Source organism: Ochotona princeps, chromosome 2 (genome assembly GCF_030435755.1).
Source record: "Ochotona princeps isolate mOchPri1 chromosome 2, mOchPri1.hap1, whole genome shotgun sequence".
Lineage (NCBI taxonomy): Eukaryota > Metazoa > Chordata > Mammalia > Lagomorpha > Ochotonidae > Ochotona > Ochotona princeps.
In genome coordinates this window covers 30,940,934-30,958,335 of record NC_080833.1, presented here as the reverse complement: position 1 = coordinate 30,958,335, position 17,402 = coordinate 30,940,934, and the positions used below count along the sequence as shown (strand labels likewise).

The window sequence follows — 17,402 nt, the reverse complement described above, 5'->3', positions numbered from 1 at the left end:
CCTTAGCTCCTCTCAACAGCCTTGCCAGCTGAAAGAACAACCATGAGCTAACTTTTCAAAAATGCCGGTGCTTAGGCCAGGGGCAATGGTTTGGTGGCTAAATCCTCACATTGCATTTGCTGGGATCCCATATGGACACTGGTTTGTGTCCTGGCTGCCCCATTTCTCTTCCAGTTCTCCGAGTGTGGCCTGGGAAAACAGTCGAGGACAGCCGGGACCCTGCACCCGCGTGGGAGATTCAGAAGAGGCTCCGGGCTCCTGGTTTGGGATCAGCTCAGCTCTGGTCGTCGTAGAAACTTGGGGAATGAACCAGCAGATGGGAGATCTTTCTGTTTCTCCTCTCTATAATCTGCTTTTGGGATAAAAACAAATCTAAAACACACACGAAAACTGGTGTTCAGTGTAGGTGTTCAATTTGCTTACTTTCACAAAACCATTTCTTGGGACATGGTCAGTTTTACTTCCTATTTAGGTCCCTGCTATCGCGCCTGGGAAAGCAGTAGAAGATAGCCCAAGTACCTGAACTGTGAGACCCAGATGTAATTCTCCAATCTTGGTTTCTTCCTGGTCCAGCCTCCACCTTTGTGGCCATTTGGGATATTAACCAGTGGATAGAAAATGGCCCTCACTCTATGTATCACTCTCTGCTTTTCAAATAAAAATAGCTTTAAAATAGAGGGAGAGCGCTAAGAACACTGGGAAGAAAAGTTAACAGCATTAAAAAGGACGTGGTATGGTGTGGCGGGATTTATTGCGGCTGGAGTTGTGGCACAGCAAATTAGGCTTGGGCAGCTGGCACCCCATGTCAGAGTGCTGGCTGAATCCCACCTCTGCTTCCCACCCAGCTTCCTACCAATGTACCTGTGAAGGCAGAAGATGAGGTCAGTACTTGGGCCCCTGCCACCCACGTGGGAGTCACAGATGGAGTTCCTGGCTAGCCTGCCAGCCTGGGTTGTGGTCATTTGGGGAGTAAAGCAGGTGGGTGCAAGATTCTCTCTCTCCCCCAACCCCTGTCTTTCAAGTAAATAAGTAGATCTTTATTTTAAAAATTTGTTTTTAGTAAGTATGTTCTATTGTGTAGTACCTTCCCTAAATACCCACCACACACAGGGCTGGGCCAGGTTGAAACCAGGAGCCAGGAACTCCATTTATGGAATCCCCCACATGGGTGGCAGGAGCCCAGATTGCAGCCACTGTCTTCAGGCTCCCAGGCTGCACATTTGCAACAGGGTGGACTTAGGAGAGAGGTGGAACTCAAACTCAGACATTGAAATATGGATGCAGGTGTCCCAAGCAACATCTTACCCACCACATCAATACCACCTTAAACTGTGCTTACTTTTAAAGATTTATTATTGTGTGTCTTCTTCCCCTTTCGAGAGGCACCCCACCTCCCAGTTTTCTCTCCAGAGGTGCTTTCCCCTTCCCTCTTCCTTCCCTGCTCACCTGGTCCCTTTGCAAATAAACTTTTCTGTCTACAACAGTAAAAAATATATATTTTTATTGGAAAGTCAGATATACACAGAGGAGGAGAGACAGAAAGATCTCCCATCCAACGACTCACTCCCCCAAGTGGCCACAATGGTTGAAGCTGAGCTGATCTGAAGCCAGGAGCCTGGCGCTTCTTCCAGGTCTCCTGTGTGGGTACAGGGTCCCAAGACTTTGGGCCGTCCCCAACTGCTTTCCCAGGCCACAAGCAAGGAGCTGGGTGGGAAGTGGGGCCACTGGGATTAGAACCGGCGCCCAACCGGCAAGGTGAGAACTTTACCTGCTAGGCTAACGTGCCAGGCCCAAATTGTGATTGTTTTTAATTAAACTTTCTTTTGTGGATAGCCTGAGTGCTGAAGTGATTTTATGCTTATGTAGAAAGACAGCTTTTGTATCAGAAATATGAAGAAGTTGAGCCAAAGCTTTCTAAACAAGTGTGAAATAAGGTGGCTTTGCTGGACGAGGCCAGAGGTCTCTACTTTCTCCCTGACATCACTTTCTCTAGCCATGAAAACCTGTCCCCAGCCTTTCACACTAGCGTCACTCTTCAAATGGGGTTTGGGAGGCAGGGAAAGAGGCGGTTATCACTGAATGAAGTGAATCAGGATATTCACTTCATTCAAAATAGTCGTGGATCTGGGGAATAAGAAATATTCAACATAACCAAACCATAAAATTCACAAATGATGCCCCTCCTGGAGATGTTCCAGGAAGTGAGTCTCAGGGTTCATCTCTAAATATAAGTTCTTGGTTTGGTTTTTTGCTCTCTTGGGAGCATTTGCAACTATGCAAAAATTTTGGAAATTATTTCCCTTTCATTTTGTTTTTCCTTCCGTGGTCTTTCAGAGGGCAGGTTTCATACCTCTAGCACTGCACCCAGTCTACCAGATAGCAGAGTTTTATACTCACAGAAATGTCCACTAGAGCTGTGCTGGCCCAATATGGCAGTTACCACTACATGTAGCTGACACTTAAAATGTGGCTAGTCCAAAATAAAACATAAGTAACTATAAAATACCTATCATACTTTTGAAGACCCTGTACCCCCGCAATTGGATATACTGGGTTAAGTATTTTTATATTCACTTTACTTATTGCTTTTATTGTATTAATGAAGCTGCCTAAAAGCTGTCACATGTGGCTTGCATTTGTGTAGCAACTCACTGTATATTTCCCTTACATGGTGTTGCTTTTGAGCACTTGAGCCTTAAAGACAAAGAATTCACCTTGCTCATGTTTGAGTTCTTCTCAAATGCTGGGCTCATAATTGGGATAATCTTTGTGTTCCAGAGAACCCCACCCACTGATGATATTCTGTATTTGAGAATATGCTCTTCATGTGAAGATCAGCCTCTTTTCAGCCAAGTATCAATTGTGATCATTAAAAAGGGCATGTTTTGTTACAGCCAGACGTGGCAGCTGGGGAGTTAGGGGAAATGGGAAGAGTTGGCATATGTTTCCCCTCAAAACAAGCAGCTTCAGATACAGGACACTCTGAACCCTTGACTCACCTAGAGTGGCTGATGTACACGAGACTGAAAATCTAAGGCTGACCTTATGTGAGACTTCGAACGAGGTTCAAGTAATGTGACCAAGTGAGTTTCTATTTCTCCCATCTGTTTCCCCTGAGTTTACAAGAAGCCTCCTGGGCTATAGCCATCCAGATGTATGTCCAATGGGAAGAAAAGTACACATCCCTGAGAACTCCAATGCAAGTCCAGAAATGAACCATTATGACTTGAATTAGTTCTATGCCTGGCTTAGCCAGATGCTTCTAGAATACAGTCTAAGGCAAGAAATATGTTTATTTTTATTTTGAAGGTACATATCTCTGTAACTCTGGCTTTCAAATCAATGAACAAATCTTATCATCCCCCAAAGAAAATTTGTATATTCCTTTGGATATTCACAGAAAATTTTGGAAGGATACACACAAAAATTAGTTACAAACTATGGTTGCCTCTGGGTAAAATGAGATGGGAGACAGAGGTTTCTCACTGTGTATGTTTTCTAAACTTTTATGTTGGGTGGAAGCTTTCCCCATTAAGTTTTTTTAATCAAAAAAAAAAAAAAATAGGGGTGGAACTACTTTAAACAGTAGTTCCTAAATGCTGGCAAGTCAGTGAATTATCATGAAGAAAAATGCATTCATTCCCTGTGAGATCAGAAAAAGCATTACATTATTTATTTTTCCTAGTGCTGAATTTATTTAAATAGAAGGACAAGATTTTATTAAATAGTTTGTATGGAAGCATCAGTAGATGGCACTGATACCACAATGAAAAAAAATTTAAAGTTAGCATCTTTCTAGCAGTTCCTCAAATTTAACTGAATCCTGAAATTCTACAACATAGAATCATTGAACTAGACTTGGTTTACGTCTTATGTTAAATCTCTATTTTTATACATTTTTTGGGAAGGCATTCCTCTTGTGTATTTCATGGTGTCGACTGAGTGATGAATTATAGCTGAATGCTTTTCCACACTCGGTACATTCATATGGTTTTTCTCCTGTGTGATGTCTCTGATGTTTCTTAAAGGAGGAGTCGTGCCTGTAGGCTTTCCCACAGCGATTGCACTCATACGCTTTCACTCCTGTGTGGACAGTTTTATGGTTGCTCAGGTGTATCCTCTGCCTAAAGGCTTTCCCACATTCCTTACACGTGTAGGGTCTCTCTCCTGTATGGATTCTCTGATGATGCGTCAGATATGCTCTGTGACTGAAGGTTTTACAACATGCCGCACATGCATAGGGCTTCTCCCCAGTGTGAATTCTTACATGTTCACTCAGGTGTCTAATCTGTCGGAAGGTTTTTCCACATTCATTACACGTAAAAGGCTTCTCTCCGGAATGGGTCCTCAAATGTTGGATCAAGCTAATGTTCTGGCTGAAAGCCTTCTGACATTTATCACAAGCATAGGGTTTCTCCCCTGTGTGAGTTCTGTGATGCTGATTAAGTGATGAGCGATGTCTGAAGGCCTTGCCACACTCCTCACACTCAAAGGGCTTCTCCCCAGTGTGGATTCTCTGGTGGGTACTAAGGGATGCACTTTGACTGAAGGCCCTTCCACATTCTTCACATCTGAAAGGCTTCTCTCCAGTATGAATTCTCATGTGTTCAGTAAGGTGAATGGGCTGTTTGAACACTTTTTCACATATAGTACATTCGTAAGTCTTTGTTCTCATGTAATTTGCTGGATGGTTAATCAAATCCAACTTGTATTTGTTCCTCTTTCTAGATGTGTCACATTTATGGTGCTTCTGTTCTACAATAACATTTGAACTCACAATGATATTTTCTTCATAGTTGTTAGTTTCTTGGCCTCTCTTCCTGCTGGTCAAAATGTCTTGTCTCTCATCTCTTCCATAGGTTTTCTGGTTCTTGTCTAATGCATCCTTGTGATGCGAGACTTGTTTCAGTGTGGAATAAATGATCTCATCCTTCATGAACCGTTCCATCACAATGCCATGATAGAACTGCTCCTGGGAATCACTGCCCTTGGCAGTTGGATCACTGGCTTCTGTCAAGTCTGAAAAAAAGAAGAAATATACACTTAGCTCACATTTATTATGCTGTCCAAAATCACTCACGCAAGTGGATATGGAATAGACATTCAGATAATATGTAAAGTACATGAGAGTTTAGCAATCATTACAGTTGCACAAACTGAGAGGAAATTGGAAATGAAATTGAGAAACGGTGAATATAATGAAATCCCAATGCTATCCATGTCTTCAGAATGTTAAGTCTTTTAAACTGACAAATACTTTTAGGAAAATCATCTCACACAGATAAAAATGGCCCTCCCGCTCCAGGAGCAGGAACATACACTTGTTCCAGGAACAGTATTTAAAATAAAAACATTATCCTGTCCTTTATTATTGTTATTATTTTTTAAATATTTATTTATTTATTTTTAAAGATTTATTTATTTCCATTACAAAGTCGGATATACAGAGAGGAGAAGAGACAGAGAGGAAGATCTTCCGTCCCATGATTCACTCCCCAAGTAAGCTGCAAAGGCCGGTGCTGCGCCGATCCGAAGCAGGGAACCTAGAACCTCCTCCGGGTCTCCCACGCGGGTGCAGGGTCCCAAAGCTTTGGGCCGTCCTCGACTGCTTTCCCAGGCCACAAGCAGGGAGCTGGATGGGAAGTGGAGCTGCCGGGATTAGAACCGGCGCGCATATGGGATCCTGGCTAAATAACACGTTTGTGGATGTATTGGATGTATTAATAACTTTAGGAAGCAGGACTATACATGCACACACATTTTTTTTTAAAGATTTATTTTATTTTTTTTTATTACAAAGTCAGATATACTGAGAGGAGGAGAGATAGAGAGGAAGTGGAGCTGCCGGGATTAGAACCAGCGGCCATATGGGATCAAGGCGAGGACCTTAGCCACTAGGCCACGCTGCCGAGCCCCACACACATTCTTTTATAATAAAGCACAGGGCCCGGCGGCATGGCCTAGTGGCTAAAGTCCTTGCCTTGAATGCACCGGGATCCCATATGGGTGTCTGTTCTAATCCTGGCAGCATCACTTCCCATTCAGCTTCCTGCTTGTGGCCTGGGAAAGCAATTGAGGACGGCCCAAGGCTTTGGGACCCTGCACACACGTGGGAGACCTGGAAGAAGTTCCTGGTTTCTGGCTCCAGATCGACGCAGCTCCGGCTGTGGGGGCTGGTTGGGGAGTGAATCATCGGATAAAAGATCTTCCCCTCTGTCTCTCCTTCTACCTGTATAGCTACCTTTCCAAAAAAAAATAAATAAATCTTAAACAAAAAAATTTTTAAATTTATTCTAAAGACAGAACAGAGGGAGAGACAAAGATCTTCCATTCTCTGACTCATTCTCCCACAGCCTGCATGGAACAGCCAGGAACTCTATGCTGGTCTCCCACTTGGGAGGCAGAAGCCCAAATATTTAGGCTCACCTTCTGCTGATTTTCCAGGCACATTAGCAAGGTGCTGGATTGGAAGCTGAGCAGAAGGGACTTGAGCTATACTTCAGTACGTAATGCTGATGTCACAAGCTACAGCTTAACCTGAAGTGTGACAGTGCCATCCTCCTCTCATTTCTTAGTGTAGGCAGAGGCTCAGAAATTTGCTAAAATATTCTGAATGTCTACAAAGTTCAAGAAGATTGCTAAACACCGCTGGATTTGGGAAGAAGGAATCCTGTGGTAATTTCTCTTACAGGAGTTTCATGAAATGGTTGTTCCAAGAAATTCAGACTATCAGGACAGTCCTGAAGAGATCTGTTTTTTGGGGGAGCTCAAACACATTTGATTGCTCAGAGAACGGAGTTTTGGAACAGTCAACCTTAGGTCTCTGGAGAAAGAGGGGAAAATCAAGTTTAAACTTAGTGAGGACATGGTATCTCTCCCTTCTGACTCCACAGAGATGACTGCAGGAAAAAAGGGGTAAGGCGAAAGGAAGACATCAGGCTTAGTGCAGGCCCCATCCAGTGGCCTGAGTCTTCTTCCCAGGTGAGGGAGTCCGGAGTACTCTAGCTGGTACAGTAAAAGACACCACCTGCCTTGGTCTCACCTGGACTGGGATCTCCTAGGTCTTCTTTCTCTGTCATCCACGGCTCCTCCCCTTTCTCCAACTGGGAAATCACATTTGGTTTGGAAAGCTGACATCCTGCTTTTGAAGTAAGAAATCAGTATGAATGCTTAGGCTGATGCTTAAGAACCATTCCCAGGTTTTTAATGTCGGTAGCCAACATGCCATCTAGACTGAGGAAAACTCACAACTACGCGGCTACATAAGCCATGGTCATGACCTAACTGGCAAGCTCCAGAAGCACCTGGGAGGCCAGGGGAATGCTGGTGGCAGGCACCACCACAGGATCAACTTTGGCAAATATCACCCAGGTTGTGGCCTTTTCCCCCATCCTTGGGTACCGGGATGGGTGGGAGGCTGAGTGTGGCCTATCCCTTTATCTCCTACCTTCCCCCCAAAAATAGGAAGAAGAAATAGAAAATTTGGAAACAACGATCACCCCCATTTATCCCTAACCCTAGATCCTTCCCACCCTGATCAACTATGTAACCACCATCTAAAAAAATAAAAAATATCGCTGGGGTTACTTTGGGAAAGTGGGTATGAGGCAATATGACTTGAAGAGGAACCAGGGCTTCTGTCAACCTTGGTAAGGTGTAGATGCTGGGCAGTGAACAGACATGAGTGCTGCCAAGAGCAAGCCTGGATCTGTCCCCATCACTGATGGGTGTGCTTGGGCTACTACATCGTTCTGGGAAATGGAAGGCTCCGAAAGCAGACTGTCATCGCAAAGGCCAAAGTCGTCAGCAGCACAGCTGAGAATAAGGAGGTGGGGGAGCCTGTGTCCTGGTGGCCTGAAGCCATATGCTTCATTCAAGTGCTTCCCTGCTGGTCAAAAGTAAGAACCAAAACCAAACAAACAAACCAAAACCATCCCCAGAATTTAGTTCCAGTATTCTGTTATTTGAGGTCTCAGAAAGTGGAAAGGGGTATGTTTTTCTATTCTGACAGCATAAAGTAAATTTGTGCCTTCATCTTCAAGGGAATGAGATCTCACTAGCACAGAACCCAAGGCTAGCGCCTGACGCAATAGCCTAGTCGTTAAAGTCCTTGCCTTGCACACGCCAGGATCCTATATGGTTGCCGGTTCTAATCCTGGCAGCTCCACTTCCCATCCAGCTCCCTGCTTCTGGCCTGGGAAAGCAGTTGAGGATGGCCCAAAACCTTGGGAACCTGCACCCACATGGGAGACCTGGAAGAGCTCCTGGCTCTTGGCTTCGGATTGGCTCAGCTCCAGCCATTGTGGTCATTTGGGGAGTGAACCATTGGGTGGAAGATAGTCCTCTCTGTCTCTCCTCCTCTCTGTATATCCGCCTTTCCAATAAAAGTAAATAAATCTTTTAACAACAACAAAAAAGAACCCAAGGCTAGACTCCAAGAAATCCACATGAATCCTTCGGAAACAGCGCCACCCTGAGGTGGGGAGGTTCCAGAGGTGGACAGCTAGTCCTTACCCACTGACACCAGGTTCCTATAGTTCTCCAGCATCACCTCTCGATACAGGCTCTGGTGCACAGGGGCCAGCTGCCCCCACTCCTCCTGGGAGAAGTCAACAGACACATCCTGGAAGGTCAGCGGCTCCTAGAGCAGAAACACATGGCTTTTCAGGCAGAGATGAGCTCCATCCAAGTCTAAGGACTTCTGACAGGATTCTGAGCTTGGAGATGCTGCAGTGGTTTCACCACGCCCCTCTCTTAGGACTGTTTGAGGAGTCTCTGAATTTTATTGTAACTAATGAAATACATGTGACAGGTAGTCCTACATGCCTTAGGGGAAAATAAAGCAGGCTGGGGAATCGGGAGAGTCACAGTAAGAACAGGGAAACCCTTTCCCGTAGGGTGGTTGTGCGAAGTTTCTCTGAAGGACTGCTCTGTGGAGATGTGAACGCGGTGACTGCAAGAGCCATGTGGAAATCTGAGGAAAGAACATCCCATGCAGGCTCCAAGGATCTATTCTGGAGGTATCCTTGGTTCACCTGAGGAGCAGGGAGGTGAAGAGCATGCCGGAGGTCAGTTAGTGACAGATGATGAGCTCAGAGAAGAGGACTGAGGGCAGAAGGAGAGGAGCTTTTATTATTCCCCAGCAGCTACCATCACAAAAAAACTACCTGTTCTTGTTAAGCATAAATTCTGGGGATCAAAGAAAAGTCTAATCCAAAGACCGGTAAAAACAACAAAACTAGTCCAATCCCATCCTAGTTCATATGTTAGAAAGACAGAAAAGATGAACCCTCAGGGGGCTGGTGCATTGGCTCAACTGACTAATCCTCCATCGCCAGGTACCAGGATCCCCTGTGGGCGCCAGTTACTGTCCCAGCTGCTCCACTTCCCACCCAGCTCCTGCTGGTGGCCTGGGAGAGCAGTAGAGGACGGCCCAAAGTCATGGGACCCTACACCTATGTGGGAGTCCTGCAGGAAGTTCCTGGCTCCTGGCTTCAGACTGGCTTCTGCTGTTGTGGCCACCTGGGAAGTGAACCAGCAGATGGAGGATTCTTCTCTGTTTCTCCTTTTCTCTGTAAATCTGCCTTTCAAATAAAAATAAACAAACCTTAGAAAAAACTATCACATAGTGAAGGGGCAGAAAAATACGGGCTATAACTAAGAAAAACAATCAGTATAGCAGATTCCTAGGTGACCAAGTCACTGAAACAGCAGGTAAGAAATCTAAAGCAGGGACTGAAATGATGATGCAGTAAGGTAAAGTTGCCAAATGCAATGCAAGCAACCCATACGGGCGCTGGTTCAAGTCCTGGATGCTCCACTTCGGATCCATCTCCCTGCTAAGGGACTGGAAAAGCAGTGGAAGATAACCCAGGTGCATGGGCACCTGTCACCCATGTGGGAAACCTGGAAGAAGCTCCTGGCTTTAGTGTGGCCCAATCTTGGTCAATGCATCCATCTAAATAATGAACCAATGAATGGAAGATTCTCTTTCAAATAAATAAATTAATCTTTTTTAAAAAGAGAAAACAATAGGCAGAAAAAAGTACTTGAAGAAATGATGGCTACAATTTTTCCATTAGAGAAATAAATCCAAGAAGCTCAGCAAATCCAAAAAGGATAAACTGACAGAAAACCAAACCTATCATAGTACAACATAAAGAAATCACTAAAAGAGACAAAAGAAGGTAGGAAAGGAAGAACAAAACCATAAAGAAAATTTAGTAAGAAACAAAGACACACACATAAATGTTAATGACTGGTTCTCATCAGAAACAATACAGAGGGGCCAACTTTGTAGTTTGCAGGTGCCTGTGGCACCACCATATCGTATGGATGTTGGTTCCAGTCTCTGCTTCTCCACTTCTGATCCAGCCAGTTTTGATTTTGACTATTTTATTCACATTTATCTAAGATCCTAAGTGGCATATATTAGTTTTGGGGGGTGATTAGAATGATTCATTTTGCCTTCTCTACAAAAATTAATTAGCTCAATACTATGCTACATCTGGATGTTGGTGAGACACAATTTACATGGAGACATCAGTATAAGTAGAAAAAGGCCACCACAGAACCCCAATTTTCTGTACAACAGTAACTTATATTAAATTCCTGAAGACCTCCTGCTGTAAGTGATTGTCTAGGTTGCCTTGTACCTAGGCAAGTGTTACACTGCTGGGAGAAAAACAGCCAATAGCTGGCAGGGATTCTGAGCTTGGTTAATGCCAAATTTGTGTCAACTATACCAGTATTCCAGCATAGTTGCTTATTCTTTACTCTTTGTTTTGTGTTTATAAAGTGGCCAATCAGGTAAATGTGGGGTTGAGTCCGGGTCGTTTGGAGGGAAACCAGAGGATCTTTTGGGGTCAAACCAATGCATCCGCCCATGTGGACCTGAGCTGGACTAGTTGGTATTGACTACTGCTCAACGGTGCACATGAAAGCGAGGGTTGGGGAGCCTGCTTGGCAGGTCTTCGACCACAATACCCAACAACGAACGTCAGGGCAGGGATAGGCCATGTTAGGCTAGGCCCTGACACCAACCAGTACATGAGAAGTGGGTCTGGTGGCAGATGTTGTGGGGGATTTGTGGACACACCCCCATGAGACTACAACACCTGCTGGTTTGCAGGAGAGCAGAGGGTGGTGACAGGTAGAGCTAAGCATGATCATCGAACCCACCCATACTTACGGGAACTAGGGTTGGGAACAGGTGGGAATGGTCCAGGCTGCAGCACCTACAGGTGCACCTAAGAACTGGGTATAGGGTGGCCAGGCCACATCTACCAGCACACACTAGGGCCAAGACTGGGGGACAGAATATGCTGGGTAAGAGCCTAGCACCCATTGTCACATATGAGATCCTGATCTGGGAGTAGGCCTGGTGGGGAAAATTGGGGAACTCCCCTGGTGGCCTGTAGCAATTGCTGGTGAGCATGCAAGTCAGGACTAGGTATGAGCCAGGCTAGGCAAGGCTGCTCCACTTGTTGGCAGGTATGTGGGTTGGCTTGTTGGGGGGTGGACCAGGCAGAGCCAGGCCAAACCATAGTATACTGGCATGTACAGGAGCCAGGATGGGTGCTGGCCATGCTAGGCTAGGCTATTACACCTATCAGTGTACATGAAAGCCGGGGTTTGAGGCAGGTTGTGCAGGGCTAGGATGCAGCACCCACCAGTTAGAGTTACAGCTTGGGGCCAGCTGCGCTAGGCCAGGCTGCAGCATTGAGTAGCAAGGGCTGAGACAGAGCAACCAGGCTGGGTCAGAGCAACCACTGGCATGTGTAAGATCTGTGGCTGGCAGCGGGCTGGGTAGGGACACTAAGGGGATACCCTTGCTAAACTGTGGTTCCGCTGCTGAGTACCAGGGCCTGCCATAAGGACAGATTAGGCTGAATATAGCTGCAACAACCATTGGCTGTGTGTGAGCTGGGTCTGGGGTATGTCAGACTGGACTCACTAAAGCCAAACTGGGAGTGGGAGGTCTAGGCTGAATGATTACATTGAACTGGCCCCAGCTGATGAATTCAAGAACTGAGACTGGGGGCAGACCAGCCCAGGCAGGGTTACATTACCCAATGGCATACATGTGGGTCAGGTCTGGGGATAGGCCGGGCTGGACCGGTCTGTAACACTGTAGGAAAGTGCAAGAGTCAGTACAGGGTACAGACCAGGCCAAGTTGGGATGCAACACCTGCCAGTTCACATTAGGGCCAGGACTGGGGCTGGCCAGGCTGGAGCACCTTCTAGCATGAGCTGAGACTGGAAGCAGGTTGGGCAGAGCCAGGCTGCAGCATCCACTGGCGAATACCCAAATGCTGAGGCGAGACAGGCAATGCCAGACTGGCCTGTAGCACCCATTGACACACACAAGACCCCAGGCCGGGATCAAGCCTGTTGGGGGTTGCAGGAGTTCCCCTGCTGGGCCCGCACTCCCATTGCTGAGCATAAGAGCTGGGACTGGGGATAACCTGAACTGCACAAGGCTGCAAAAACCATTGGTCTGCATGCAGGCTGGGTTTGGGAGGGGGCTGGGCCAGACCATTGCATCCACTGGCACATGTAAGAGCCAGGATAAATGCCAACTGTCTCGGCTTTGCCACAGCAAGTGCCAGGAAGGATACAAGTCGTGTCAGACTTAACCATAGTAACCCCCGGAAAGTGCAAGAATCAGGTCTGGGAATGGCTCTAGTAGGGAAACTATGGTGACATGAGAGCCAGGGCTGGGGGCAGACCAGGCTGCACAAGGCAATAGCACTGGCATATACATGGACTGGGTTGTGGGATGGAGAGGGCTGAGCTAAGCTGCTACACCCATAGATGTTTATGAGAAAATGACTGGGACGCAGCACAGACCAAACTAGTCTGTTGTACACAGTGGCACACAGGAATCTGGGCCAGGGTAGGCCCAGTGGGGGTTATTGGGGGTTGCCCCAACTAGGCTACAGTTCCCACCGGTATGCACAAGGGCCAGGTCTGAGGCATGCTGGGATGGTCTGGGCTGCAGCACCCGTCGGTTTGCACAGGACAGGGGGCTGGGGACAGAACTAACCAGGCAACTACAGCGTGTCCATAGACTAATGCTGGTGATGGACCGAACTGGACCATGTACTGGCTGGTAGATGCCAAGTCAGGTCTGGGATCACTCTAGGTGAAGTATCTTCAGGAACTCCTCAACTGGACAGTTGGACTCAATGCTCCAGCCACAGGAAGGATCACAGGATTTGTGGTCCGACCTTGGACCATGCTTATGGTCAGAACTGGGCCTCTTTGATTGCTGATGCCTGTGCAGTAGACAGCATGCCCAGGTGCACATGGGGACAAATGGCCAGCTCATTTAGGCCTGCAGAGGATGTCGAGTGCCATGTCAGAAGATGGAAAACAGAATAGGTTCAACAACTCTCCTTGTGCTCGCTTCGGCAGCACATATACTAAAATTGGAACAACTCTCCTGGCTGAGTTTGGCTGCAAGTGTCCGGGTGAGTGGACGCACTGGGGTGGATTCTGTCAGCCAATGGACCTCTGAAGAATTTTTTTCAACCTTGGAGGAGTAATGAGGCCAACAACATCCAGAATTATCAAAATCACTCAAGCAATACCCTCAGAACATTCCTCTCCACATCGAGGTTTCTAGGATGACATCAAGTGGACATCCATTCCCGGGTACTGATGTAGTTTGGCACCTAGGAGCAACCTCCTCCCCTTCCCTCACTCTCTCACCTCTTGACACAGAAAAGAAAAGGAAAATTGAGGCCTGGGCCCGGCATCATGGCATAGCAGCTAAAGTCCTCGCCTTGAACGCACCAGGATCCCATATGGGTGCTGGTTCTAATCCCAGCAGCTCCACTTCCCATCCAGCTCCCTGCTTGTGGCCTGGGAAAGCAGTCGAGGACGGCCCAATGCCTTGGGACCCTGCACCCGCATGGGAGACCTGGAAGAGGTTCCTGGTTCCGGGTTTCGGATCGGCGCAGTACCGGCCGTTGCGGTCACCTGGGGAGTAAATCACCGGACGGAAGATCTTCTTCTCTGTCTCTCCTCCTCTCTGTATATCTGACTTTGTAATAAGAATAAAATAAGTCTTAAAAAAAAATGAGGCTTGGCATGGTAGTCTAGTGGCTAAAGTTCTCACATTACACATTCTGGGATCCCATATGGGTGCTGGTTCTAATCCCGGCAGCCCCGCTTCCCATCCAGCTCCTTGCTTGTGGCCTGGGAAAGCAGTTGAGGACGGCCCAAAGCTTTGGGACCCTGCACCCACGAGGGATACCCAGAAGAAGTTCCTGGCTTCAGATCAGCTCAGTTTTGGCCATTGTGGCTACTTGGAAGTGAATCATTGGACGGAAGATCTTCCTCTCTCTTTTTCCTCCTCTCTGTATATCTGACTTTCCAAAAAAAATAAATAAATCTTCTTAAAAAAAAAGGAAAATTAGAAGCATTTGTCCCACCCACCTTCTATCATACCTTGCCTTTCCCCTTCCCACCCTAATCAGTGATCCTCATGCGTATGCATCCTTGTCAACTACGTAAGCAGCATCCAAAAAGAAAATAAATTTTTAAAAATTCCTTATGTTAAATTCAGTAGTTTGAAACTCCTTACCTCCACAAAACACAGGTTATAATCTTAAAATCTGAGAAGCAATGTGAAAAAGAGAGACAGACAGAAAGAGAGAGGAAATTGTAACGCACCTGTGAGTCCACTGTCAGCAGCCTAGGGATCATTTCGTCCTTCAAGTGCTCTTCCTGGGCCTCAGCAGCATCCTGACTGAGCAAAGCTGGTGACGGAAAAGAGTGTGAGGCCTGCATCTCCCCAAGTCCCCCAGATAGAACTGCAGACCCAGGGAGCACAGTTCTTCCCCCAACACATTCACAGAGAGGACCTGTGGCAGGGGCTTGAGCACTAATACCTCCCAGTGGTCCGAGCCAGTCCAAAAGCTCAGACCCATTAGGCCACTCCTTGGCTCAAACTCTTGAAGGACCTAATAGCCCTCCAGCCCCACAACTGCGAGTTCCATCCCCCACTCTTCAGAGCCCCTGATGTGGAACATTCCAGATTCTGTCTTTCTGGCCTACGTGAGAAGATGGGAACAGCACACGGCACAGGTCCAAGCAGTCTGGACTGGGATCCCCATTTTCTCTCTCAGCTAGACCTTTCCTGAAAGCCACAAGCATGAACTCCAGAGATCTTCTCCCCCCCCCGCCCAGTTCTCACCCCAGGAGACCATCTCCACAGGAGAAGACCAGCTTCTCCCCGCATATCAGCCTGGGCTTACCTTCTCCTTCAAACATCTTGGTCACATTCTTCCACAGGGGCGCGCCCTCCTGAGTCTTCTGCGGGTCGTGCAGCTTCACCCAGGTGCTGGCCTTGGCAGGCAGGGTAATCAGGAGCTGCTGTGGCATGATGACCCTCGTCCACTCTTGGTGAAGAAACTACCGGAACCTCCAACTAGATGCTTCACAGCCGTGTGGTCATTCTCAGATCCCGCTCTTACACGCTCAGGACCAGGACGCATCTGTGAGGCTCCAGACCCGGGGGCTCCTGGAGGCTGGTACAAGTTGAACACCTCTGAAACACGGATTCCATGCATAAATAAAACATTGTTCCTTGGGAAGGCAGCTATCTGGGTGGGGATGGGTATGCATTCTTCTAGAAGGGCAAAAGGCAAGAAAAGGGGGATCCGGAAGCACCCGCCACATAATTCAGTTCCAGGACCTGCAGAAATACATTTATAAACCACAAAAGATCCGAAGCAAAGACTTGGCATCACACAGGATTAAGTATAATCTGTGTTCTTTGATGTAACTCTACCTCCTGGTTCCACACATTCACCTCAAAGATACAGCAACACCCAGAGATGGGCAAACATGGACAGCCCTGGCCTTGGCTGCCTTCCTTGTAAGCTGCAGACATCTTCTGCCTGAGTATGGAGCTGGGAGTTAGGAGGGCAGGCTTTGGGGCCAGTGCTGTGGTGTAGTAAGTTAAGCTTCCACCTGTGGCACCGGCATCCCACATGAGCTCTGGTTCAAGTCCCAGCTGTTCCACTTCAGATCCAGCTCCCTGCTAACGACCTGGCAAAGCAGCAGAGGATGGTTTACATCTTTAGGTTTCTGCACCTGAATGAGAGACCCAAAAGAAGCTCCTGACTCCTGGCTTCAGATGATCAGTTTTGCTCCAGCCATTGCAGTCATCTGGGGAGCGTACCAATGCATGGATGATTCTCATTCTCTCTCTCTCTCTCTCTCTCTCTCTCTCTCTCTCTCTCTCTCTCTCTCTCTCTCTCTCTAACTCTGCCTTTCAAGCAGCAAATAAAAAAGAAGGCAGGCTTTGTTATCAAACAGCCTGGCTGGAACCCTGATGTCTGCACTCAGAAGGCATATTCCTCATCTATAAAATGGTAATAATGTACTTCACAGGGTTGTAACGTTGGCTGAGACAATGCTAGGGACATAACAGATCCTTCATACACATTACCAGAGGTCTGATTTTAATTCTGCATCGTATAATTATCAACTTATGTTTTAAAAAATTAAAAACCTGAACCTGTAGTTCAGGTATCTCCACTGACAGAATAACCGCCTACCGGTGCTGTGGGAGGACAAGGTAACAGACACATCACCACCTCCAGCAGTTGCTCAGCGGCTGCCAAGCTCCTCTTAACCTCCCTGGGAAGAGGCAACTGGTGGCAAGAAACATTCCAACTAGAGGAAGAGAGCAGGTGCTTTCGGGTGCAGAAAATATCCTGCTTCAAACACAAGAAGGACCCCTGCAGCATTATTTGTAGCAGGCAAATTTGGAAAAAGCCCAAATGCACCATCTCTTCTAGGCAAGCCACACGCACGAGCGGGTGCCTCTGCCCGAGCAGGTCCAGTGTATGTGGGCTCTCCAGCAACAGATGACTCCGTGACAGGGAGCCCGACTTCTTGAAGCCTAGCGCGCGGGGACAGGGGAAGCTATGGGACTACGTGTGTCCTAGAGACGTGGAAAATGTCCTAGTCCTGCATAAAGGAAAGTTCCAGTGCCCAAGTGCAGAAATGTGGAGTCGTACTGATGACACAGCGTCCCTTGTCAACACGCCCCATTCGCAGTATTCCCAGACAGGCCACCCTCGGATGTTCAGTCCCACTCGGAGAAACCCCCACTCACCAGGACGGCTCCGGACAGAGGCAAGCCCAGTCCCTGCAGACTCGCCGCTCGTTCTGCAGGCTGTGAGCCCCAGCGTCTCCACGGAGGATGGGTGCTAACAGACCGTGTTCTTCCCCAGCCTTTTTATGCACAGAGCACATCTCCACTCAACGCAATTGCTCTCCACAGCATGTTAACCCCTCCTGGGGATTCCTGAGGACCATCGGCCTCCGGACAGGACGAGGGTCTTTTCCAAAGCGCCATCAAGGGCAGGTCTAGGGCGAGG

The 17,402-nt window shown here is 47.4% G+C and overlaps 1 protein-coding gene across 2 annotated transcripts; it reads right to left on the bottom strand.

Annotated features, from left to right (window-relative positions):
- Window positions 1–3,553: 3,553 nt before the first annotated feature.
- ZFP69 (ZFP69 zinc finger protein) lies at window positions 3,554–17,402 on the bottom strand. Of its 2 annotated transcripts, none has more exons than XM_058679404.1 (6): window positions 17,138–17,402; window positions 15,267–15,559; window positions 14,683–14,768; window positions 8,515–8,641; window positions 7,043–7,141; window positions 3,554–5,019 (listed from the first exon to the last, which is right to left on the bottom strand). In XM_058679404.1, the coding sequence occupies exons 2-6, from the start codon at window positions 15,391–15,393 to the stop codon at window positions 3,890–3,892; spliced, it is 1,569 nt and encodes a 522-aa protein (XP_058535387.1). In that variant the 5' UTR covers window positions 15,394–15,559; window positions 17,138–17,402; the 3' UTR covers window positions 3,554–3,889. The 2 variants fall into 2 exon arrangements, with proteins under 2 accessions (XP_058535387.1, XP_058535392.1); XM_058679409.1 differs by having other exon boundaries at window positions 7,043–7,138.

What these genes read in the sequence shown, in the direction of transcription:
- ZFP69 (XM_058679404.1), bottom strand. Translation starts at nt 15,393, where the DNA reads ATGCCACAGCAGCTCCTGATTACCCTGCCTGCCAAGGCCAGCACCTGG. An exon ending in TAGGAACCTGGTGTCAGTGG is followed by an intron (nt 7,142 to 8,514) that starts GTAAGGACTAGC and finishes TTACTTCAAAAG; the next exon opens with CAGGATGTCAGCTTTCCAAA. An exon ending in CCTAGGAGATCCCAGTCCAG is followed by an intron (nt 5,020 to 7,042) that starts GTGAGACCAAGG and finishes TCTTTTTTTCAG; the next exon opens with ACTTGACAGAAGCCAGTGAT.